The sequence below is a fragment of the Bactrocera tryoni genome, chromosome 1 (genome assembly GCF_016617805.1).
Source record: "Bactrocera tryoni isolate S06 chromosome 1, CSIRO_BtryS06_freeze2, whole genome shotgun sequence".
Lineage (NCBI taxonomy): Eukaryota > Metazoa > Arthropoda > Insecta > Diptera > Tephritidae > Bactrocera > Bactrocera tryoni.
In genome coordinates, this window is record NC_052499.1 from 66,514,600 (window position 1) to 66,540,452 (window position 25,853).

The 25,853-nt window shown below is 37.1% G+C and overlaps 1 protein-coding gene and 1 long non-coding RNA gene across 2 annotated transcripts in view; one reads left to right on the top strand and one right to left on the bottom strand.

Annotated features, from left to right (window-relative positions):
• Nucleotides 1–23,713, bottom strand: part of LOC120767000 (mucin-5AC) — a 105,347-nt gene extending 81,634 nt beyond the window's left edge. The window contains exon 1 of the mRNA XM_040092810.1: nt 22,276–23,713. Coding sequence (XP_039948744.1) covers nt 22,276–22,306 — 31 coding nt within the window. The 5' untranslated portion in view covers nt 22,307–23,713. The remainder of the gene's footprint in view (nt 1–22,275) is intronic.
• A 607-nt stretch (nt 23,714–24,320) lies between these two features.
• Nucleotides 24,321–25,201, top strand: LOC120766333. Its single transcript, XR_005704593.1, has 2 exons — nt 24,321–24,547; nt 24,607–25,201. It is a non-coding gene; the product is annotated as an uncharacterized LOC120766333 (long non-coding RNA).
• The last annotated feature ends 652 nt before the right edge of the window (nt 25,202–25,853 follow it).

Here is a 25,853-nt window from a genome sequence, read left to right on the forward strand (position 1 = left end):
ACTTACGAATCATTTTTTATCCTCACACATTAAGATAAAAATTATCATTTCGAAAATAAATTTATTAAACAAAAAGTCAAGAATGACCCCCAAAACTTTCATCTAACCAATAAATAAAATAATTGCCGCCAACATTTCCATTTTTTTATTGCCAATGTCAAAGTGTTGGCAAAAATGTTAACGGCAACAATTGCGTGCGATCACAGCACAGTATCCATGTCGCTACAATAGTTGCGGCTCCCGAAGTCTTTGATTTACGTTTCCTCCTTTGCTTCGGCATTGTTTCAGTTCAGGTTTTGTTCGTTGCCGCTTTTGCGGTCTCTTTTGCTTTGAGGTTATATCACAAAAGAACGCGAATTATTAACAGTTATTAGCGGTAACAGTTCGCCGACTATTGGCGCGGATTCGTGTTGTCTTGTCTAACTAAAAAGTGAAAGAAAGATTTTTTGTGCAAACAGTGTTTTGTCAGGAGTGAGAGATATGAAATATATATGAAGAAGAAGAAAGTTGGCTAGAGATGGCAGAGTTTTAGGCTCAGATGTGTTTCTGAATAAAATAGTCTGAAAGTAATATATAAATCAGTGGATTGGACGCCTCCAGAGATATTGTCAAAGCAACCAAGGGCGTATAGAAACAAAAAATAGCCGTAAAAAGGGATCCGAAGTTTTGAGCTGGCATAATACTGTTGAAGCTCTTATAGCTATAAGCTGTATATGAAGATTTCAACAAGCAGTAAGAGTAACCTTAAAAGATTTCTCATTAATTATATATCCGTTATGCTTTTGAGCACCGTATCAGATACTACAAAGCTGGATTAGCTTAAAAGCTTTAGAAGAGAAAATATTCATGTCACGTGATAAGCATATGAAAACCTTAAGTAGCAATTTGAGACTAAAGATTATCAGGGAGAGTGCATTGTGAGCTCTCAAGGTCATATTAAAATTAGGTAAGATATAAATATAAGATTGCTAAATGTTAATGACCCACATGGCTTTGAAAAGCTCTGAAGTCATTCCTTTATATTTTTCACTACGGGGAGTCTTAACTCCACTAAGTTCAGCACCCCAAACCGTTCACTAAAGCATTGCTATTCAATTCATTTCAATAATCCCACTGTGCAAAAAGGATTCCAAGGCAAATTCCTCGTCAAACGCATACACACACACACAAATTCTCTACCGTGCGCGCTGAACGGTAAAAAGCAACAAACAAATTGACCAAAGGTTCAAATACCACGTAGTTAGGTAAAAAAAGTGGCAGCTGAACTCAAGAGCGCCGAGCGTAAAAACTTAACTGTTGGCGTTTTGTTTCATTTTCAATTGAATGAAACTCATTTTTCTACACTTTTTATTGTTTGCTGGCGTTTTGCATTTTTCATTTCCACGTTCCGGTTTTTCCCTGCTTACATTTTTTCTGCCCTGTGTCGCTGGTTGGTTGGTCGTAGGCAAAAAAGTCTGTTTGTAGGACAATTCAAGTGGAAGTCGAAGGCTTTGCCAAGGCACTCGCGTGCAATCGCACTTTTGAGTGGCAGACGGCGGCTGACGATGTCCGACTACTGCTGCCACTACTCGCCCGACTACCGACGACACAACGCCGCAGACACGTACATCGGCAAGCCAGCAAACCAGCAAACCAGCCCGTCAGACGACGAACGAGGCGTGTGCGCCCGAACTTTTTATGCGAATTTCCTGCCTGTGTATGTGTGTGCGTGTGCTTGTAAGTGGCGGTAGGTAGCTGCTGACAGCTTTTGATTTTATAGTTTGGCATTTTTAATTATAATCGTATTGTAATAGCCAACAACAACAACAATGAGAGTGGTTGCGGCGGGTTTTGTGCAATGGCGCGTTTAATGCATGGCGAAATCAAAAATTAAAAAAAAAAAATAAAACACACAAATAATAATGCAAAATGTAAGCAATGCTAAAAAATCAGCATGAAAGCATGAAATGTGAGCTGGAAAAAGTCACAGGGGGCTCGCCTCACAACAACAACAATGCCGGCGAGAATCCGCTTTGTAGACAGCCGGGCATTGGCACTCAGCAGTTTTTGCTTAATGAATTCTGAACATGCACTTTTAGGCGTGAACAAATCCACGCTGCGAGTGAACACACACACACAAACACACCGATTGTACTTATGCATGTATATGTATAGGTGTGTGTTTGTGTCTGCATTAATTCACTTTGGCCAAAAAGGTGGAAATGAGGGTTGCTGCTGCATGAATTATCCGCAACATAGTAGCCGCGCGCACTTTGTTGTTGCATCGGGGCCGGGCAGCGCGCAGGCAAAGCGTTTAGTTGGGAATTTAAATGACCGATAACATCACGATTTTGTGCGCACTGACGGAAGTTGTGCACGAATATATCACAATTAATTAATTAATTAACGATTTTATTGGGATAGTTGCATATTTCGTTGAAACTGCTCAATTATGAAATAATATAGTAATGGGCTCTTATCGTTATCGATTGATAATTGTCAGTTAATTGACAATTGATATTTGATAAGGCTAAACTTTGGAAATTGGATATTTTGAAGCGCATATCCATTGCTTTTTTTCCTATTGGAAAATATGTAGACAAGGTTGAAAAGCATTTCCTTTTCTTCAGGGCTCGAAAAGTCATAAAAACAGATCGTTTCAGAAGACAGTAACTACTTTAAAAGAGCTGGAAGTCCATTACAAGAAATGAAGATTATTTTTAAGATTTTTTACTAAAAAAAACATACAGTTTTGGGATTACTCGCGTTAAAGATGGACATTAACAAAGAGCATATATGTCATATTTTACACTTTTTATCCAAAAAAGGTGAAAATATGTTTCTATGGTAGTTCTGCTACAGTAACAACCAATCACGCCCAAATTTGGTTTCGGCGATTCCGTTCCGGTAGGTTTGATGCTGAAGATGCATCAGGCCTTGGGAGGACAATAGTTAAAAAGATCGCTTAAAATAATAGAAATCGTTGAGTTCGACCATTATGGAAGTACTGTTTAGAATGCGCAGCAGTTAAACATTGCATGAAAAACTGTTTGGAAATATTTAAACATTGGATACTAAAATGTGCTCGATGTTTGGGAGCGACACAAGGAGCCGGAGGTAAAGCCAGGATTGATGATCAGGATGTGTTTGCGTCGGGAATAATATGCTATGAACTACTCCACTACACCTTAACTCTTAATTTGAACTTGCAGTGTCAAAAATTGGACTGTCTGAAGGAAGTAATCATCAAGAAGCGGCCATTGCCAAAAGGGAGATAAATTGTGTACAACCAGTGCAAGGCCAGGTCACACACACCGATAGGTACTCGCCATAAGCTCAGAGAGTTTAGTTGGAAGGTTCTTATGTATCCACCTCATAGTCCGGACCTGTCATCAAGTGTTTATTACCTATTCTTGCCTTTGGAGAATGATTTAGCTTGTTAAAAATACGACTCAAGAGAAGCTTGTGAAAATCAACAATTCCAGTTTCTTGCCAATAGAAATGAGCATTTCAAATTATCTTCAAAATGGCAACAAGTTATCGAACAAAACGGTGAATATTTGACCAAAATCGAATCATTCTGCCTAAGCTAAATGAAAACCTTGAAGTTCCAAGATTTTTCCGAGACCTCGTCGAAACTCCGCCGACAAATAAAGAGTGTTACGAGAATGTAAACATTCCGTGGGGAAAATTGACTGTGAGCGGTTTTCCATTCTCAGAAATTGTATCCAAATTCATGAAAAATAATGGATTTAGAGCAAAGGAGTTTTATTATGCGCCCAATTGACGTATTCCGATAGAGCAGCTGTCCATACGATAGAAAAAGGAGTCCTGTCCTTATTGTAACTCAGAGTTGCTATACTTTCAAGTGGGCTTAGTTAAAGGGCATAGAAGAGATAGGGGCGAATTTGGCGCTTGTGCTCGATCGACTGTACCAGGTCGAGGCTAAACCATCTGATATGGCTAAGAACCACCCGAGATTCATTTTGAGGTTCCCTGAGTTTTTAAAGAAGAAATACTTCATATTTAGTGTGGAATGTTTATTATCATTCGAAAGAATATTCTTTGGGATTTATTTTTGGCCGTGGCTACGTCTCAGATGGTCCAACCATTAGTTCAATTTTCGTTGACTCGGTCGAGCATTTCGATTAGTAACTGACGAATGACACGCGTTACGTTTTGCTCCAAGGCTTGAATTGAAGCAGGATTGTCCGCAAAGTTTTTAGACTTTACATATCCTCACAGGAAAAAGTCTAACGGCGTGATATTACATAATCTTGATGGCCAATCGACAGGCCCGAAACATGAAATTATCTACTCACCGAAGTGTTCTCTCAATAAATGCATTGATTGATGCGATGTGTGGGTAGGGGCGCCGTCTTGTTGAAACCAAATGATCACGAGCTAAAATTTCAGGCATCAAATAGTCGGTTATTAAGAAATTTCGAGTTAATTTCATGCCTACGGTTATATATTGCGCAATACTTAAGAATATTTAACGCTTTCAAATAAAGACTTGTAAAGCGACATCTATAGGCAATTAACGGTTAATGTTTATCTGCTTAAGGAATTATGTCGTAAAGTTGCTTAAGTCGACTTGTGCCGATGATAGAAATTTTAGTTATTTGGGCCAATATTAGCAAGAAACTTCGTGTTGATTTTACTGAATTAATCTATTTTCAACCGGAAGCTACGATAAAACAGGGACAAAAAAAAATAAAAATCAAAATATACATCAAATATTAAGTCGACTTAAACTGCTTCACAATAATTGTTTCATCTTCATCTTCACTTCAATGACACCCTCATCAGCCTCAATAAATCAATACAAATCTCGTCAAGTTCTAGCAATACAAATAGCTTGATAACCATAAGATTGCCATAATATTTATAGCTTTCACCAAGGAAAATAATATGTATACTTACATAACTTGCACATACATATGTATGTATGTACAAAAAGCTATTAACCTGACCTAAGAAATAATATTCATATGAGCGTTCAGATTTGTATGGATTAGCTTTGAATAAATATGTTGTGCAATTAAAATTCAATTTATAAGCAATTGCATTTTAATCACCCTCAACATGGTTATTGCACATACACACATACATGCGCATGTATGTGCAGCATGTATTTCAATAAATGAATTTGCTTTGTCGCACACACACACATATGTACATGGCTGTGGCAGATTTAATTCAGCGCTGCAATGTTGCCACATTTCACTGCAATAAAGTGAATATTAATTAAAAAACTGTAAACCTGTGCAACGCAACTAACACAGGCGCAAAGCGCAAAGAAAAAGTGCAAAGCGGAAAGTAGAAAACTATGAATGTGCCGATAGAAAAAGCCAGCAGCGGCGAATGATTGCGCATAAACAACGAAAAATCAACAGAATGCATACCAAAAATGCAAAGCCAACAATAGCAAATGCTATTACAGCAATAATAAAAACAAGAAACAACAGCAGCGACAACAGCAACGCGCAACGGTATACCACAAAGCCGTAAAAGGGGTGAAAAAATGACAAAACACTCTCATGAGAGCAAATAATGTAATATAATGCAGGCGGATAAAAAGCGCCAACAACAGCACAGCAACACTAGCAACAACAACAACAAGTTCATAGAGTAACAGACAGCAAAAGCGGTCAAACCGAAATGATAGCGCGACCAAAGCGCAGAAAAATGCGCTGATGCCTACCTGGCAATTACACAAATATCAAATGCCAAACGCTGAAATGAAACACACACACACACACAGGCGCGCACAAGCATACATCAAAGCTCAGCGCACAAGTAACCCTTAATAAATAAAAACGCCTAGAGCCAAGTAAAAATGTGTACACACGCCGCGCAAACAAATCGAATCGATTAATTGAGTATGCGGCGCGGGCCGCCCGCCAAACGCCACCCGCCGCGCGCCTGCCACAGTGCGGCGAATAACGGTGTTATACTTTTTTCGGTGTACCAACAAAGCAACGCCAAGCGCTAATAGTGTATCTACATTAAAAATCATGCGATATGGATGGTTTGGAGCCGCCCCGCCCCACGCGAGCGACGCTGCGGCCGCGCCAAGCCGCAAGTGAGCAGCATGTACAGCGGACATTCCAGCATTGCTGACGGTTTGACGAATGCGCTGCTACAAGAAATTAATGCCGCTCCTGCGCATAATTAAAACAACAGCTCCAACAACAACAAATAACAATTGCAAGCAGAACTATGCTAAAAGTTTGCATGCGTGTGTGACATAGAAATGTCGAGTGGCACCGGATACACCGTTAGCTGGCAAACAAAATTAGTATAACCATATTGAAATAATGAATAGCGCGCATGTGGCAACGACGTCGCGTCTCGTCGCGTCAATGTGTGACGAAGTTGAAAAACACTGTTATTCTGTTATTATACAGTGCGGAGCGGCGGCATGGAAAACACTTCCACTCACCTTACTGTTGTTGTATGCGTTTATTGTTTGAGCTGTTCGTAGACATCGTGGCACGGCGCTAAGGATACGACGGCGATAACGCGTCGTCGCGCCACACACACACACACACACGCGCGCATATAAAAGCACGAGCGTATAGTCGCTATCAATCGTGATTAGCGACCGGCCAGTGAAGGAAAACGCGCGCGCTCAAGTTTTTACACTCACGAAACGCACTTTTCTTGTATTTGACAATCAAATTTCTCCGAGTAAACTTAAAACGGCGCGCGTGCACACTCTCGCTCTGGCACTTGGACACACACTCTCCGTGTGTGTGCCGACTAGCGTTGCGTTCTCTCGCTCTTTTTCTGGCTCTACTGGCCGATAGATGAAACGCGCCTAGGCATATGGTCCGGCGGCTGGCGTGCGACCTTTCGTTCGGTTAACCCGCCTTGAAGGCGCTTTCAACTTGCCATTTAAGCGTCTGTAAATTGGGCTTTTCACACACACACACACATGCATGTACACAAGCACAGCTACGTAGCTACAATAGATAGATACAGATCTGGTGCGGTTCGCTCTATGCTTTTTGATGAAATTCTGAAATTCATAACGTTGCGATGCAATGGCGACGCAACAACAACAGCGAACAGCCAAAAGCGCCAGCAACCCCTGAAAAACTTGCGATACACATTTATGTGGGTTGCCGCATACGCGCAAGACAAACAACAGCACACACACGCGCGCACGTGTGTACATGCTTGCGCGCCTGCAAGTATGCAACGGAAAAGCTAAGAAATGTCGTAGGCGTTGATGATGTAGTGGCAATTAGAAAAGGATGAATAATTTTGTGTGTGCGAAGCCGAATGAGGTGAGTATAAATCATGGCAAAGGATACAACTTTTATTCGATTAAAGTGGGTAACAAGTAAATGGCATAATTTTTGGTGAGTGTGCGAAATGAAGTGCCAACCAAATTGAGTTTGTCTGTGATTTTAGGTTTTAGGTTATGTAAAATATAGTTTTGAAATGTAATTAACTGCAGTTAGTTAATGGGAAGTTACAATTGCAATATTTCAGGCTTTTAGTAAATGTAGACATAAACTATTATTTTAGCAGTTTGGGGGATAATAGTTTTTACTGGAAATAAAATTTATATTTGAGGCTGGGAATTTTTTAAAAATTAAAAAAAGAAAAAATAAAATAAAAAATAAAAAAAAAAATAAAAAAAATTAAAAAAAATTTAAAAAAAATTAAAAAAAAATAAAAAAAATAAAAAAATTAAGAAAAAAATTAAAAATTAAAAAAAAAAATTAAAAAAAAAAATAAAAACAGAGAATTTCTTTTTGTAAGAAATTATATATAAAAGAACTAGACTAGGCTAAGCTTTTTTCGATTAAAACTTCAGTTAACAATATGAATGGGATGATATCTTCTGAAAGTATTCTAGTTTCTTGTACATAAGTTGCTAGCATTCAATCTAGAACTGGTAGACCCATACCTACTATACTATAACCAAAACCAAACCATGTAAAAATGTTGAAATAATAATACCGTAATGGTAATTATTATCAGGCCAAGTCAGAATGACAACACTTGAACAATTGAAAAACTGATCCTTTGTAAGAATCAGAATCCTAAGATCAAGAACAGTTGTACCACCATTTCTAGTAATAAATATCCTAAAATAAAGATCAAAAGAACGACATGTATCGACACTTCACATTAAGCCTAGCTGTGGAGGCGACTACACATTATCGATTCCAGTCAGTTCGCACGATTAACGAAAGGTATAAAATCCAATACGTTTCCAGCTGACTCTACCAAAAATTATTGCAGCAAGGATCATTGCTTTCAAATCGGTAAGTAGCTTATATTCGAGAAGTGATTTTAGTAATGCGAGAGTTCTTCAATTGCTGCACAGCTTAAATGATTGAACGGCTACGGTTCTTTACAGCTAGCTGTCAATGATACTTAAAATATGGATAAAGGCTTCTTCCGACTAAAACGTCGGCAAAGTGAAGAAATTATAATGCCAGAACGACAATTTGCATCTACAAGGCACCGAAAGGACATATTCATACTATCAAATAATAATGCGTTCGGAAAGGGAACTGTAGCTGAATCATTGAGAAATGCCTCCGAACGCTAGAAATGACACATAGCAACAGCGGACACTCATTACCCGCACTTTTGTGCACTCCAGTGGGGCCTACATACAAGATAGAAATCCTCACGAATCCAGAAAAGAGCTTCACTGGTACCTACCTTGAAGATGGAAAACTTTGCGAGCTCGGAAAAGTACTCCAAACCCTCGAAGTTACCAAAAGAAGTCTAATAATTTAAAGGGACCGACTGAGGATGAACCCGAAAACAGTTAGTAAATGTTTAATACCACAACGACAGCAAAAATAAAAATCTATATCTGGACGCACACCAGACTGATACGAGAATTCATAAAAGTGGAAAGCATGAAATCTAAAAGCTTCAAAGGCAAGGATATAAAATGGATTCATCACTTTAGTAAATCTCGGGCCTTAAAATTACTTTTGAACTACGTCACAATAGCGGAAGACAACAAGAACTTTTAGTTAAGTCAATTGGGAGAGAGCAAGATAATTTCGGGGTCAATAAAAATCTCTCAAATGTATTAGCAAGTCTCAATAATCGTAAGGATCCAATAACTACATTCTTAATGTTTCACGTGCAAATTTTGGCTGTTCTATCCTTTAGTTATGTAAATAGGCTGATTTCTCGTGAAGTCACGAATAATCTCACTTGGATTGCTAGAAGACTTGTCCTAGCTTTGGATCTAATAGTCGCAGGTAATCTCCATCAGATGTAATACACTTATGACAACGATTTTTCCAGTCCTCGGAACATTTTTCATAAGCACTTTTTGGGATGGCCTTCAGCTCCTTCAGCGAATTTTGTTTTATCTCTTCGATTGACTGAAAACGGGTTGCACGCAGTGGAAATTTCAGTTTGAGAAACAAGACAAAATCACACAGAGCCATGTATGGTGAATGCGGTGGTTGATCCATGGTATTCATTGCGTTTCTTGCTTTAAATTCGGTGACAATCGTGGTTCGATAGAATTGTTCTTCCACAATGACGCCCATTTTCGACGGATGTTCTCACGTAAACGTCAAAGTAGGTGAAATAGAACTTTTTATTGACTGTGTGTCCCTCCGGAACAAATTCATGATGCACCAAACCACGAATATCAAAAAAACAAAATGAGTATAGCTTGATTTTTGAGCAGCTTTGACGTCGTTTTTTTTGGTTTCGGCTAGTTTTTTCCCCTCTATTTCGATGATTGTTGACTCATAAATCCATGTCTCATCGGCAGTTGTAATGGTCTCCATGTATGTGGGATGGGAATTCGCACGATCAAGATTGTCCAAAGAGACCTGTTTATGGTACTTTTTTTGAAAAAAACGCAGCTTTATCGGGACGAGTCGAGCAAAAACGCCCTTCATACTCAAGATATCCACCAAAATCATTCAGACGGACTCGCGTGATATGTCGAGCTCTACCTACCAACTTAGCAAAATACAATTTTTTCAAATATCATTTACCCAGCGAATTTAATTACAATTCCCGGAGCTTTTTTGTCCCAATATACATTGCTTATAAGACTTCTCCTATAAGTGGAATAGTATAAACGAATTGACCTTGAGATTCCTGACAAAGTGACCTTATCAACTGACGCATAATATCAAATTTGCCTAATAATAATAATACATTTACCCAAGGGTTTTCTATTATATTTTTAATATCGAGTATTACGCACTATTTTATTTGCCCAATTAACTTCACATTAGATTTTAATAAACAAGTTAGAATTACTAATAAAATTATTTCTACGTGATTAGCACTTGTTGCTGAACATGCTATCTTATCTGCGTTATCTTTACGAAAGAGCTTAGTTATCAACATTTAAAACGCTTCAACTTTAGTAATACAATTTTATCGCTACGGAGCTAACACGTAGAGGAGGACCTTAGTGCCAATGAGTAAATACATACTTCGTATGGCCCATAGGAATGCGAACTGAAAACGTTTTGAACAGCGATTATAAAAACCTTATACATTTCATGGCAGAGGCGTAGTAAAAAATAAAGATTGCTGATAAAAGCGAAAAACCTCAAAACGAAGTTCGCTTCATGCTTAACCCCGACCACCTCCGTCGCCGTCGCCATCCATCGACAAGCCTTATCAGCGGCCACTCAAGCGCACGCACACAGGTTGTTCCAGTAGCTTGGTGCGGTGGCTATTGCAAAAGTCATACCCACACACATGCACATGAACATATACATCACCGCAATGACAGCGTATAAAAACAACAATAAATTTTATTTCATTTCAGCTCGACAATCTTTTTAGCGTTGCTGATAAGAAATCGGTTTTACATGAAATTCTGCGCTGTGCTGTGACAATACACGAGAAACCCAAAAGCAACAATAACAACAACAAGACAACCATATGTGTGTGTATATATGCGTAACGATTTATGGCGACAGCGCATTGAAGCATGAAAAAAGTCTGCTAGAAAAAGGCTGGAAAAAAGGGGTCTCATAAAATATTAAATGCGAACGGGAAATGCGTGTTGCAGCGTAATAATGAGCAGTTTATTGGCTCTTTAACTGCCTGAGCTGTAAGTCAAGTGACATGATTCTAACAAGTCTAACCATTAGCATGCTCAAACATCGCGCACCCACATATGCCATATCGGCAAGCTAATGCTGTCGATTTATCAGACTCGCTGACAATTGGCACGAGCAAGAGTCTGGCTCACTACCGCTTCTCGGTGGCACCACTGGGGAATTAAATGTAAGTAAGTGGGCAAAAATGAGGTCAGGGGCATTCCCATGAATGCAAGCGGAAGGCGGCAAAGCGACGAGCGGAGACTTGGCAATAGTTTGCCATGTGCTTTTGTCGTCTGGCCGAGAATGGTGCTTACGTGAGGTGAAGCAAATGCTAGAAAAGTGTTTGTAGTGTGCGATTGGTAAAGGATATTGATGCAGTATAAAAGTAATAATAATGGAAGTAATGATATTTTTGAATATAGAACTTTAATTGTGGGTAATAAAACGTTTTTATATTAAGTGGTACGCTGCAAAGGCGAATCAACTTGGATTTGGTATGAATGTAGGGCCTATGAAATATGAGAATACTGGTGTGATTTTCTCTGCGAAGACAGTCTTAATGCTTATCTATTAAACTTTTAGGGAAGAAAAGAATCGCATTTGAAAGCGGCGGACACCCTCGGACTATCCCTACTTTATGGTACGCAAAACAATATTTAGCTAAGAGGTATATTGAAATAAGCCACGCTCGCTATAAACACAAGCATTTTCCCGAAACCGAGTACTCTGATAGTTGTCAAGTACCATAATATTCATGTGAGCTTTCTCAGCATAATTTTTTTTAATGTCTAACCCCCCATAACACTAGGATACAGGGATCGAAATATGTAAAAAAATAACAATATAGGCGTTTTGAGCTTCTTAGAGCATTTCAGGTCAAGGTGTCAACCCTTCACTCGAACCAGAAAATTAACATCTAATCTCATAGCCTGTCCGTAATCACGATATTTATTATCGATGGCTGGAGAATGCAAGAAATTTTTGGAGATTAAAACTATTGGGTATTTTATTCATTATGGATCCGATTGACCAGCTTGTACTGCCAGATTATTATTTGTTACCGGCGCATTCAGTAGAAAACGATTTGAAGTTCTTTTGAATATGGCTTCTGGGCAATTGGACGTGGAAATATTTAGCCAACAAGTTACTTGCGTAAAAGCTCCTTTCGTAATGTGTAGGAGCCAATAGCGGAGGCCAGCTTCGGTCATATTGGCTTGGTGACAGCAACTTCTTTTGTCAGAAATCGGTAAGCTCATGGTCATTCGCTGCCTCTATGCCCACGGATCCATGCTAATACCATGTTCAGACCGAAAATTTAAAAGATTAGATTACATTTAACCATTTCATAACTGAACAGTGTTTTTACTGCCGTTGAAAGGATTAAAAAACAGCTGTTTTTGCCATTCAAGAATTTACATCGCTCAATATTGATCAAAAGAAAACATTGTATATAGTATTTTGTAATAAAAGCCGTATTCTTTTAAATATTTTCCATATAATGGAAATAATGGACGCATTTTTTCATTTGGGAAGTCGATTTCCAGCAGAAATTAGATTCACTGCTCTAATAAAAATTTGTTTGTTTACATTTTTTCTTTTTTGTAGTGTCTAAATCAGCTGTGATAATGCAATAGATTTCCAATGCTGCCAAGTAGATGGCGCAAAATCAGATTCGCACAGAGAGATTTAGCGTGGATCAGTTTCAAATCACTCCGATGAAGTGATTTTGAACTGTCATTTTTGTATGGCGAAATCTTGATAAATTTATAAGATTAGTGGGATAAACCACTCAACAGCCGGAATCGTGTGATTAAGTATCGGTCTGAACATGGTATTATGGAATGGCAACCTGTTAAGTATTTTGGTGCATTCCAGTACTATTGTAGATTTGATTTCTTCGACAAGATTGCCTAAAGCGTTGCTTTACTCGCACTGAGAATGCCAATACGTTCACCGACTCCGTGTTTCTCTAGGATACTATTTTGACATAACCTAAATCTCAGCTGGAAAAATGCTTAGAAACCTGTCCATGAGGAGTTTTGTGTGTGGGCCCACTACTCCAGCCCCAATTCAATCGAAAGTTTTAGAGTCGTCTGTATACCATTGTTGCTTGGAAGATAGTCCTCCAGAGTGGAATCCTCCCATGTTATTGCTGCTTTTGCTACCCAGTGAAATTTTGAACTTTTTTTTTGAAAGTATATATTCAACCGAAAAGAGCGTCATCGGTAGAGCGTTCCCAATGATTCTCCGTTATTTGAGCGCTGTTCTTTCCAAGATCTAAAGACGTAAAAGCTAAGATAGACCTCTTTCTTGTCATTTTCATAACGATATGGAACGAAATGAGGATGTGGAGAAGTCAAGTCAAGATCACGTGAGCTTTTAAAGTTGATGCAAACGCTATTCTTGGTACTAGTATGGGTAGGTCCAGTAACAGTCCTATTGGGACTTATTATCTTTACCTAAGAACTTTGAATGATGTCATTTCAGAAAGTCGTGGAATATTATACTTCGGCACATAGTATGTTATGATTTCATCAGGGAATACCCCTGAAATAACAAGTCACGTTTTTTAATACCTTATATGTTATTAGTTGAGATCACAATAACACAACTTAGCAGGTGAGACCACGCAAAGACTACTGTCTAAAATCGCCAACTGATTCTTGACAGGGTTGCATTCTTCATGAATTTAAATTTTTGTTATTTGAATTCACATTTTTTAGGAGTTTAGGAATATAGTTGATAGCATTCTAGCTTTGCGATGTTTCTAGGTAAGTAAATACAGGGTGTTCCAATAAGAGTGATTTGATTTCTTAGAAAAAAAAGGAAAATTTAAATGCAGTTAGTTCAAAATAAGCCACAAACCTCTAAACCACAATTTATGCTACATATAGTAAATATAATTTATGTTAATTCTGTAAGTTTTTGTAATTACAACTATAATTTCTTTATGTCAAAAGCACACCTAACAATGCCACTTAATTGAATGACATTAACTTCTCCCGACAAAAAACGAAAACAAAACAACTTCGTACCCTGGCAGCAAAAAATAATCGTTTTTTCTTTAAGACATTATACCAATCATTAGCATTTTTACTGTCACACTTCATTTTGAATTTTTTCTTTGCATTGCACTTTGTATGATTTATTGGCAATTGTAGGTCAGGGTTGCATTGCAGCGACAGCAATGACAAAATGGCAAAAAAGCGACAGCAAAGCAAAGTGAAAAACGCAACTATGCCAAAGTGTAAACACAAAAAGGGGGGAAATAGACGATATTTGCTGTCACAGCGTTATTGAATTAATATGCATATGTTTATAGCAAGTAATAGCAACAACAATGCTACTAAGTGTGGCACTAAAAAGGCAACAACAGCAACTATAGCAGCGAAATGAATAAATTATAGATGTGTGAGCGTATAAAGAGACGCGAATGCGTTCGCTTGTGCTGCTTGCTGTTTGACGCTTGAACCGCACAACGACACACACACACACACACACATACCTAGTACACAAACTATGAGCATAGTTTGTCTCAAATGGCAGCTTAATGCTATTATTATTGGTGTTGTCTGATGTGGCGCACTGCCGCTGATGCTCACTGCCTGCGCCGGCGAAATTGGCGTGCAAACAACACGCCATCAAGCGGCTATCCGACGCTTAGCTATTTGCTTACACCCGTGTATATTTGTATGCAGGCATATGCAGCTGGGCACGCATGCACGTCATGCAAAATAGTTGCCAACACGAACTGCGTTCGCGCATCCAATGTATTCGTTGAATTCGCTAAACGATTTGACATTAGCGGGCCAAGTGCATTGGCGGCGAGTGATGTAATGTGATCTATCGAGTATGTGGCTAGAGGGTGTTGCTCTTAGTGCTCCCCTGGCAAATGTAACGAATTGGCTTTAGTTCGGTATAGTTGGTTTCAGTGTCAAATAGTTAAATGAATCGCTTAAAATTGTTTCTAGAAGGAAGGATTCAGTACTAAGTACTAAAAAAGATACTTAAAAAGAAAGGGCCTCCCGTACAAACCATGCGAGAAGCGTGGAAAGAAATAAAACGATTTGGAAAATCTTGAACTGATTCATGAAATATCAACATTTTTTGCTCGTAGTTGCTAGATTTATGAAATCAACTTTCTGATGTAACATTTTTTTATTATTAAATTTGTTCACAATTTTCTTAACATGAATCAAGAGAGCGAAGGGTGGAATGCGTATTCGACTTGTGCTAAGCATACTTTTTTAATCGAAATTAGTGATAAGAGTCTCTGCGTCAGTTCTTCAAAAGAAAAAACTGCGAAGGGGAATAATTTTAGTGGTTTAGTTAGTTTAGTTGAAGAAGGGAAGAGTGCAATTGCTCTCTTTTTTCGGACAAAACTTTTCAATTGAAAATAAATGTAATTGAAGAATAATATACTATATTTAAATTTCAAAAGCAAATAACTGTCATTACTGCAATCTATTATAATGATTAAGATATCTTAAATAATTTTTAGAATAAAATCAACAAATGTTTTCTGAATAAAAATTTTAGTAAACAATTAAATAATTTCTCGTGCCAATTTTGATTGAAATAACTAACGAATAACCCTTTAATTTGGCAGGCGTGTACAACTAACTAGCTGAAACAATTCGTCACCTGTGGCGAATGGATGACTGGGCATATTTTAGTGAGAACACCTATGCATCTGGTAAATTTGTTGTTTTCATGCTCGTGTGCATACGTATGCAGAGATGAGAATGTGCACTGTGTACACGTTAACCGCTAACAATTTGAATAAATGAATTTTTTATGTGCAAACAACAGAGGAAATTGACGAAAATGGCGCTATTTTGTTTAGAACCTCATAGCTCAGAATGTGTGAGTATGCGAAAAAGCGATACATACATATGTACATAGAAGCAGCAGAATATGAAGCGCTGTTGTCGGGCAAATCAAATCAAAATTCCCACAACAACAAAACAACAACTTGCGGAAATTTGCGTGGAAACTTTGTCATTATTGGTTTTTCGGGTCGCTAAATGTTGCGCCGCTAACTATTTTAGCAGCAGCAGCCGCTTTCTATTGCTTTTGATCGTCGCGATGTGTGTGTTTGGGTGTATAATGCATACACAATTTCGTCGTCGCTGCGGTTAAACGCGCGTGCCATGCGCATCATGCCGTGACGAAATGCCATTAGAATGAACACTACGAATTAAATAATGGCGGGTGATACGAGGAGCGCGCTTTGTGCACGAGCGCCTCGCGCTGGCTAATCGATTTACTAAATATGCGCCAGCTATTTGATTGGCCGAGGTGCACACACTTTCATTGAAACGCCAAAATTCAGCTGACACTATGTAAGCATAATTTATGGTGGCCTCGACGCCACCGGTAATAGCGGTGTTCGTGGGTGGTATCACGGACCTAGGTCAATTCATGCTAATTAAGCACATACATATTTAAGCGCATAGCACGAAATTTTAAATGTGAAATATTTTGTTTGTAATTAGTATTGCAGACAATATGTATGTATGTATGTTGAGAAGTGGAAGTGAACAACAAGTGTTTCGTTGCATTTTTACACCCTACAAATGGTATATCAATTTTGTCACAAAGTTTATAACATTCAGAAGGAAACAACGTAGAGCCTGCTGCAGGAAAATCAATCATGAAGAAGTGATATGTTAAGTTTAGACCCCATAAGAGCTTGTTACCGACGCAAACATCAAAAAAGTTCACAAATAATTTTAGATGACCGTAAAGTGGAGTTGTTCAGATAGCAGACAATCTAAAGATATCAACTGAACGTGGACATCATATCTTTGACGAATATTTGTGTATAAGAACGCTCTGTGCAAAGTGGGTGCTAGTGTCCAAGCGTAATAAACCCGAGTTTTTGCGTCGAAATGTGACAATGGGTGAGACAAGGCTCCATCATTTCACTCCAAAGTCTAATCCACCATCATCCGAGTGGAGAGCACAGGATGAACCCGCGACAAAGCGTGTAAATATTCAACAGTCTCCTGGTAAGGTTATGACGTCTGTATTTTGGAATGCGCATGGAATAATTTTTAATAACTACCTTGAAAAAGGTATTACCCGGAACAGCGATTTTTACATAGCATTATTGGATACTTCAAAGGACCGAATCGCCGAAAAACGTCCGCCTTTGAAGAGAAAAAGTGCTGTTTCACCAAGCCAAAGGATAGTATCAGAAGCCAGTGAAAACGATGGTGAAAATCCAGCTGAGCTTCGAATTTCTTCCGCATCCACTGTATTTTCCAAATCTGGCCCCTAGACACTTTTTCCTGTTCGCAGATCTCAAAAGAATGCTCGCTGGAAAGAAATTTTCGTCGAATGAAGAAATGATCGCTGAAACTGAGGCCTATTTCGAAGCTGAGTACAAATTGTACTACAAAAATGGTATCGAAAAGTTTGAGGACCGCTATGATCAATCGATTTTTGCCAAAAAAGAAAATGTGTTTTACTACTGTAAGACGGGGGCTTTTTAATTGACCTTTTATATATTAATATAATTGATCAGCACGACGAGCAGATTCGATTTAGCTATATCTGTCCGTCTCTCCCTCTGTTTTTTTAGATATAGATTTTTTTGCACGCGTTTGGAAAACTTTTTTATTTGACAACATATCTTCATGGAATTTGCATGAAAGCATGGCAGCCCTACAATATACGAAAATACTGTTCAGATCGGACCACTATAGCATAAAGCTGTCATACCAACTCAGCAAACCAAATCAAATTCTTATATGGAAAACTTATTTGTTAAGCCATCTTTACAAAATGCACTTGTGCAGGGTATTATAACTTCGTTGCAACTGAAATTAATATTTTTGCATGACTGTTTATCATATGAATATTAGTTTTATTGCACACATGTCAGTTAGCGTAATTAGCACTGCAAGTCTCACTAAATATTTCGATTTGCATGCAAAGTAACAAAGACCTTGAGTAGGTGTGGCTCGTCATTACGTCACAACAACGACTTACATGCTAAACCCTGCAGCAACAATAACGTATGAGGCGTACGAAGTACAAACGTTAACGAGTCGTAGGCTTGTAGGCATGTTGTTTATTTATTTGTGCTGCACTTCAACGGGTGACAGCTAATTTATGTAAGTGTCAATTACCAATCATTTACAAAGCTTTGCAAATTCCATATATTTGCCGCAATTTGTTTGCATAATCATTGTGAAGTGCCAGTATAAATAAGTAACAGCCGATTGTGTGTAGATGTGTGTGGGTGTATGTGAGTGTGCTGATTATCAGATGCCGTGTTGATAAGCAATTCGATTGCTAATCACAAACAGATGCATTCGGTTAATTAGGTGGAACTACCATGCAAAGCCATAATTGTGTGTTGTTGGCCCGACTAAATGCAGTGGAGGAATGCTACTGAATAATGCTTACAAATATATGTATGTAAAATGGCAACACTTGCACATATTAGTGCATTAGATATTTAGTGCTTATTAAATAATTTATTAGTGCATAATTAACATTTTGACACATATTATTTGGCATTAAGTATGTGGTTGCTGTGCTTCCTACATTCCATAATTTATGCTTGGGTGTGTGTGTGTGTGTGTGTAATATTAATTTAGCACAATTAAGCAACACTTAAGTACACAATTAAATTTTAAAGCATTCAACACTTGCCATTTGCCGCATTTCTTGTGCCAAGTTTGTGTTGAGAATGCTTAAGCGCCAAGGGAGAGCAGTGCCAGACGAACAGCATTACTTGCAGTTCAAGGTTATCAATAGTCAATAAACATACATAAAAGGTAAACAACCGTAACGGCATATTGCGGTGCGCTTACTTTTTATTAATACTCGAATTGGTGTCTTTTAGCACATTGTTATTAAAAAAGGAAAAAATTGAAAAATATTAAAAAAAAATTAAATATTAAAAAAAAATTAAAAAAATAAATATTATTAACAAAAAAATTAAAAATCGCATGTGCAATATTCCAGAAACTTATGGCTTGCTAATACATATATTATCGAATTGATAATTGATTACTAATTTACGACAATATAAACATGATTTTGAAAGGTGATAAGATATACGAGTTTAGTCTTAATGTGAACATTTTAGCGGCATTCCATGAAAAGATTTTGACTTCTACATATGTATATAGTACATATGTACATGTATGTGTGTATGTGCAGCTAATTGGATCCCAAATGATGAGTAAAATTTCTCCCAAATAGGTAGACCTATCGGCTTGAAATTTTCATACGACCTTCTCGGATATATTTGTAATTTTTTCCAAAATTTTAATTTTGATAAGTCCTTCGATTATTGGCGGTTTTATAAAATTATTATTTTTTGGTTTCTGGTTTTGAGATAATTTTATGAAGAAAAATCTAAGCCACCACCAGACACCTTTTCCAGGAGGTCCTTTTGGAGATCGGCTACGAAGTCAGGAACTCCACATTTTTACAAAATAAGTAACCGATTATTAAGGAGTTTTAAATTTTATACTTTTAATTTTATTTAATACTAATTCAAAAACCAGGTAAATAAACTGGAGTTTCTAACGGAAAGTGGATATAGCCTTTTTAATTTTTGCAATACTTCACAAATTTTGATCCGAAACAAAAACTGAAACCTTTTTGGAAAAGAACAGAATACAAGTGGAAGTATAACACAGTTGTATCGTTGTTTTTGTAACCGTTTTCTAAGTCCCGCTTGGATGGTAAGGTTCAGGTGCTCTTTCAACGGGTTCGGACCATATATGTACATATAGAGAGGTGTTAGATGAGTGGAGGCAGCTGGGCCAGAGTTGTTGTTGTAGCGATTATCTAATCCCTGTGGTAAAAGCAAGTTAGTTGTCATCGCACGACATATGTATATTTGGTATGTCTGATACGATATTCAGAACGAAGTTGCACAAAAATAACTCTAGATTCGCGAGGCGAATCGAGCCCTTCGTCTGCATTGGGTAGTGGTTTGACTCCAAGTGCGTTATTTACTAGAGGATCATGGAAAGTGTTTAAAGCTCTACTGTGCTCATTGGAGGCGGCTCGGATTCAAGCATATTACAGCAAGTATGATCTCTCACACATTACGAGAAGTGGTAGGGTTTAGAGAAACGCTTTATAGGCTTTCCAAATTTACCCAGTCATGAATAATATTTCCAGCATATACAATTTTATTAAACCACCTGGTGTAGCCACAAACATGGCTATGTCAATCCAAATTAAGGCAGATATTATACGAAGACGATATACGCCGGAAGAAGGTTACATACATTCTCTTAACCCAATAGCCTGTTTTACTTCACCTGCATGTTTGGGGAATATCTTCTGCCACTATAACAACAACAACATGGATTACAATGAATTTTCTTAAAAACTACCGCCAGATAATCGCAAAACTTTAATTCGTAACGTACATTTCTTCATATTTACCGACACATTTCAAGTTACAGCTCAACCTTTATCAAGACCAAAAAATTGTATAGTATGTATACAGAAAGCTAATCACCTTTGCCAATTAGTTCCTAAGCTCTTCTTGTTGATGTTGCTCTTTTATTTTTGCTTACAATCCGACGAAACTTTGACAAGTCAGTGCTTTGTGCTGTTTGACATTTCACAAGGAAAGTTCATTTCCCAACCATCTCGTTTGTGGTTTATTTGAACCGTCCATTTCAGAGAAATTGCGAGAAAAATGCAAACAAACACATAAACAAATATACATGAGAAAATATTAAATTATGTATCTCATAAAACGGATGTGTATGTATCCACATTTAACCATTATGCCCGCAAACACGGCGCACGGCAACTTTTTGCGCTGCAAAGTGCTAGGGCATGGCAAATTTCTAAGAGAAAGAGTAGAAAACAGAGAACAACAATTAAAATAGCAGCCAGAGTTACCGGCATTTGACTGTCAATACAATTTCAACGCAACGCAACAAACGAATGCGAAAAATTTACCGACAACACCGCAAACAGCAGCGACAGCAACAACAAGCAACACAATGACACGGTGGATAAAATGCAAAAATTTCGTGATGTGTGTAGATAACGGTGATCTGCAATCTGTCTGGTTGACTGCCAACAGAAAACGTAGCCAATGAGTTGGTCAAAAATGGTTGTCGATATAGAAAAATGCAAATCACGATGATCACTATTTGTTTGTAAATGCTGGTGTCCAGCGAGCGTGATGTCATATGCACTAGAAGTCAATTAGTTTGCGGAATAGGCGGTGGAAACTAAAATAATTATTATAAATTTACAATGCGCGTAGAAAGAATATAGAAGAAGATTTTTTTAGGTCAAGAATTTGCTACCAAATAAACTAATAACTGTATCAATGTTCGACAGTCCAAAAATTTTAATTATGCCAATAACTTTGACTGCTTCAGATTTTGCTTACCGCCAGTTTATTTTGTTATAAATTTCGCAAGTTACTTTCGCGTTTATCAATTTATTGCTCCTCACCTTTGAATATTTACAACACCAGCACTTTCTCTTTCCGAAAATTGCCAAGCGGAGTAAATACTTGTTGTTTTTATTAATGTATGTATCTTATGCTTTGTTAAATAGGTAAATTTGAATCTTTACGACACTGTAACTAAGTCGATATATTAAAATTTATACGTATTATATTTAATAAAGAAAGCATATGAATATGCAAAATTGGATATAAACAATTTTCAATTTATGCATATACATATGTACATATGACAAAAGTAAAAACCCAGTAGTATGTGTATGTATATGTAAATTGGATACAAAAGAGTTGCCGCAATAGTTTCACATTTACATAAATTCAGCATCAAGATAACTTCCCCGATTTTAAGCCCTAGTTTGAAAGCTAAACTTGCCACAAAACAAAATCAACAGCAACCAGCACGAGTTCATAACGTAAACAACCACGACTACTTTTACCCTTTTGTGGTTTACGGCAGAGATATTTACCTTTGTTCAACCAATTCACCACACTTCATTCAGCAACATTGCTCAATGCATTTATTTTGAGCTAATTTTTCACATTTGCTACCTGCATTCTTGCGAATAAATGGAAAAATACAGCCATCAGCTGCTAAGTGGTGGAATAGGCATGTGTGGGGAAATTGTATTTTGTTATGTGCTAATCAATTAATTCACCTTCGCTTGCAATGTTTTTCTAATTTTATAGCATTTTACACAGCCAATTAAATAAACAAACAAATAAATATAAACAACATTGGCATACCTGGTCGATCAAGCGATTGTCGTCGACTCATTGGCGATTTTTTTTAAATGTTTCGGCGGAAAAATGATGATGACTACGAGTGTGAACTTCGCTGAATTGTTGTTGTTGTTGTTGTTGCTGTAGTGAGGTGTGTATTATTTACTTCATTTGAACTGACTTCTTGGTTATAGCTTTCGTTGTTAGGTGTCAAAATTAATTACATACATACACACATTTTCACAATTATTTGAAATGCACTGGGTGTCTATAATAATTTCACGTTTCGTAGCGCCAATAAACGTAAAGCAGGCATGTGATAGCATTTACATATAATTAAACCGAAAGGTGCATAAGCGGGGAGGAGGCGCACTCGCACTTGTGTTGCGTATGGGCAGCACGCAGTGTTGCTGGAGGAAGGATTCAGCGCGCGGAGGGGAAAACATGAAAAAACACTACGATACCGAAAATCACAGACTTTTTCCTTTTCAGATTATAGAACGAAGCACGGCTATGGGAAACGTAAAGGCAAATACGATATTAGTTAGCGGCGGCGTTGAGAAATTATAATTTCGTTTCTTCTTCATTTTTTCAAATTGTGCTCTATGCGCTTTGCATACATTATAAACACTTTTGTAATTCGTAGATACACTTCTTTTTATTTGTAGCTAATATTTTCACTTTTTTCTGCTTGAATAAATTGTATGCAGTTGTTGCATCAATTACACAAAACGCGGTATGCAACCTTCGTTTCTTTTCGATGCCGTCGTTTTGTCGTAGACGAACAAAAGAAATTTGTATTTGTGTGGTGGAAATGTCATGTGTAGAAAATTTTGGCAGTCCGTTCAAAGTGAATGGTTATATTCGCCACACACAACAACAACGTTCAATGTTCACAATGAAAACAAAATTCACTTTGTCTAGTAGTTTTTTATGCATTAACACTTTACATTCGCATTCGTGATTTCTCAACATGAAATGTTAGTGAAAAATCAAGGCGATGACGGCGATGGCTAGTGCGCATCGTACACTTTCCCGTCTCTTTTATGCATTTATTTCTATGATAGAGAAGAAAACCAAAGCAAACGAGCGCAAATAGTGTATTTTTCTGCAGTTTTACTATTTTCGATGCTAAAGAATTTCACTTTACGCTCACAGCATACATTATTCGTATGCGGTAAACTTCAAAATCTGTATTTTGGCGCTAAAATGTAAACGCTTTACGTTTATTTGTTATAATAAAAACTATTTTATAGAAATTTAACACTTGATTTTCACCCAGACACACTGCAAGACTATAGAAACGGACAAGGAACTGCGGTGGGCACTTTTCACTGAAACACTTTTGATTGCATTCCTGTGCTATCTTCGTACACAGTTTATGACACTACGCCAATAATACACATTTAACTAATGTTTAATGCACTTTTCTAATTAAAAATAGTTTATTAATTCACACAAAATCGTCACTTTCGAGGAACGTCTTTCCAGTCGCCTTTCAACTCCGTGCCGTTGTGGCAGACTTGATGCTGCCACCTATGACCACGGAATGGTGTGGTGGAAATGTCATATTATTTTTTATCTATACTTAACATAATAAAATTGAAAAAAGTTCTAAATTATTTAAGTTTATAAATTCAGTACCTAATTTACTGTTTTATTATCTAATTACTAAAATTACTTTAGTTAAATTGCGTTTATCAATTCTTCCCAAAAGTGGCAAGGCTGGTGATAAATGTAGTGCGAAAGGCAACAAAGTGGAAATGAAAGGAGGAAATGTAGACAGATGTTGTCTCTTGTTGTGGTTCATATGAGTGTGGTTGGCAATAGTGACTAAATTATGGGAATTGTGAGATATTTTTGAGCAGTGTCTGAAATGTTCATATTTAAAATTATATGCTTTTGAATTTCGTATATTTTTGGATTGAACAATATTCACTATAAGATTGTATTTTTATATATAATAACATAAAAAAGGTAGCGTATTATTTTAATTGAGTTTCAGTGAGAATCTATTGTGAATAGGTTTGTTTACATATGTAAAAATACCGCGAATTTTTGCAGCTAACTTCATGATAAATAAATGGTCAACAAATATTGATTTATGACTGCTAAGTTAAATTTTATTTCAAAATTACGTTTAAAATAATTTAAAAGAAGTATATACGCAAATGTAATTCGAGATTTTTCCTCTTGGAGAGAAAGCAATGGTGTACAAAAATAATGTCGAAGAAGGTCTTGGTCTTGTTTCCAATTGGGTTGTATTTGTTGTATTACTTATTAGGCAAAATTAAAGGTATGATTGATGTTTCCTGATATTTAATGCACTAAATGACATTATTTTAATCATTTCAGACTAAAAATTGTCAAATATGAAAACGAAGGCAGTCCCAAAGCATCTTTATAATAGTCCTTTATGGATATGAAAAATTATTTTAACTGGTTTATGCAAACCTGTGGCAGTTTGATAAAAGAAATTTTGAGAAAAATAGTTGTCCAATAGTTAAGAACATTGCGTGTACTCAAACGTATATCGGAAAAACTGCTTCAAAACTAAAAAAAAAAACAGCTCCTAGTAGGTTATTAGATAAACTCATTTCGTGTGCTCATATTCAAAATCTGGCAATTTATTTGTTTCAGCTCTTAAAAAGATCTGCTTTTTTCTAGAAACATTAGAAAATATGTTTGTAAATATTAAGAATCTGTATAAGCAAGGAATACATGAGCTATATGAAAAGCAAGACAAGATTCACTACAAGAAGGTGAAAAGTTTGGGTCTCATAATAATTTTAGGATTTCACAAATAGTCCACATGTCAAAGCTGTTCTTTTGCACTAATTTTGGATTCAAGAATTATTACGCAAGGTAGGATTTATGAAAACAGTACAATAATAAAGCAAAAATGTTTCTGTATACACAAGTAATATACTGGATTGGAGGTTTAATCAAACTACTGATTGCGTATAAACTCTACTATCTCTCATGAATCAATTATTTACAATGATGAGGAAAGAGCTTATTATTAAATAAGTAATGTTGCTTCAATGGACTGGATATACATATGTTACATTCTCGGCAATGTGAGATAATCCTTGTATTATCTTCAGTTGTCTCAAACTTTGCCGGCGTCCTTATATTAATCGCCGATCAAATATAATAACGTAAATTACAACGCATGTTTCATATAACTTTGCGCAATATTGGATGCTTCGTGCAATAAATTAGATTAGTTGAAAAGAAAAGTTTATTGCCACTTTGCATAATGCTGTCGGAGTTTCATTGTGCTTTTGTGTTAGCCGAATTCAGCAGTCATAATTTCGTTGAGCAATGGCAGCAGTGACAACTCAAAAACTCAAGTGCATTGTTACCGCTTACCTTAAAGGATCTGTAGTATTCAAGGTTTGTCTCAATCTAGGCAAGCGCACTTTTGGTTTTTAATGCCTTGTAAGGCGACATTTGCATAATCGGCAACAAAGTTGCGCCGGCCGCAATATACACACATATTTTGGTTATAATATATATATGTATGCATACCTGTAGGCGCTCTTATGCAAATATGCAGGTTTATGTTGCCGCAATGCATATTTACAAATTATGATAGT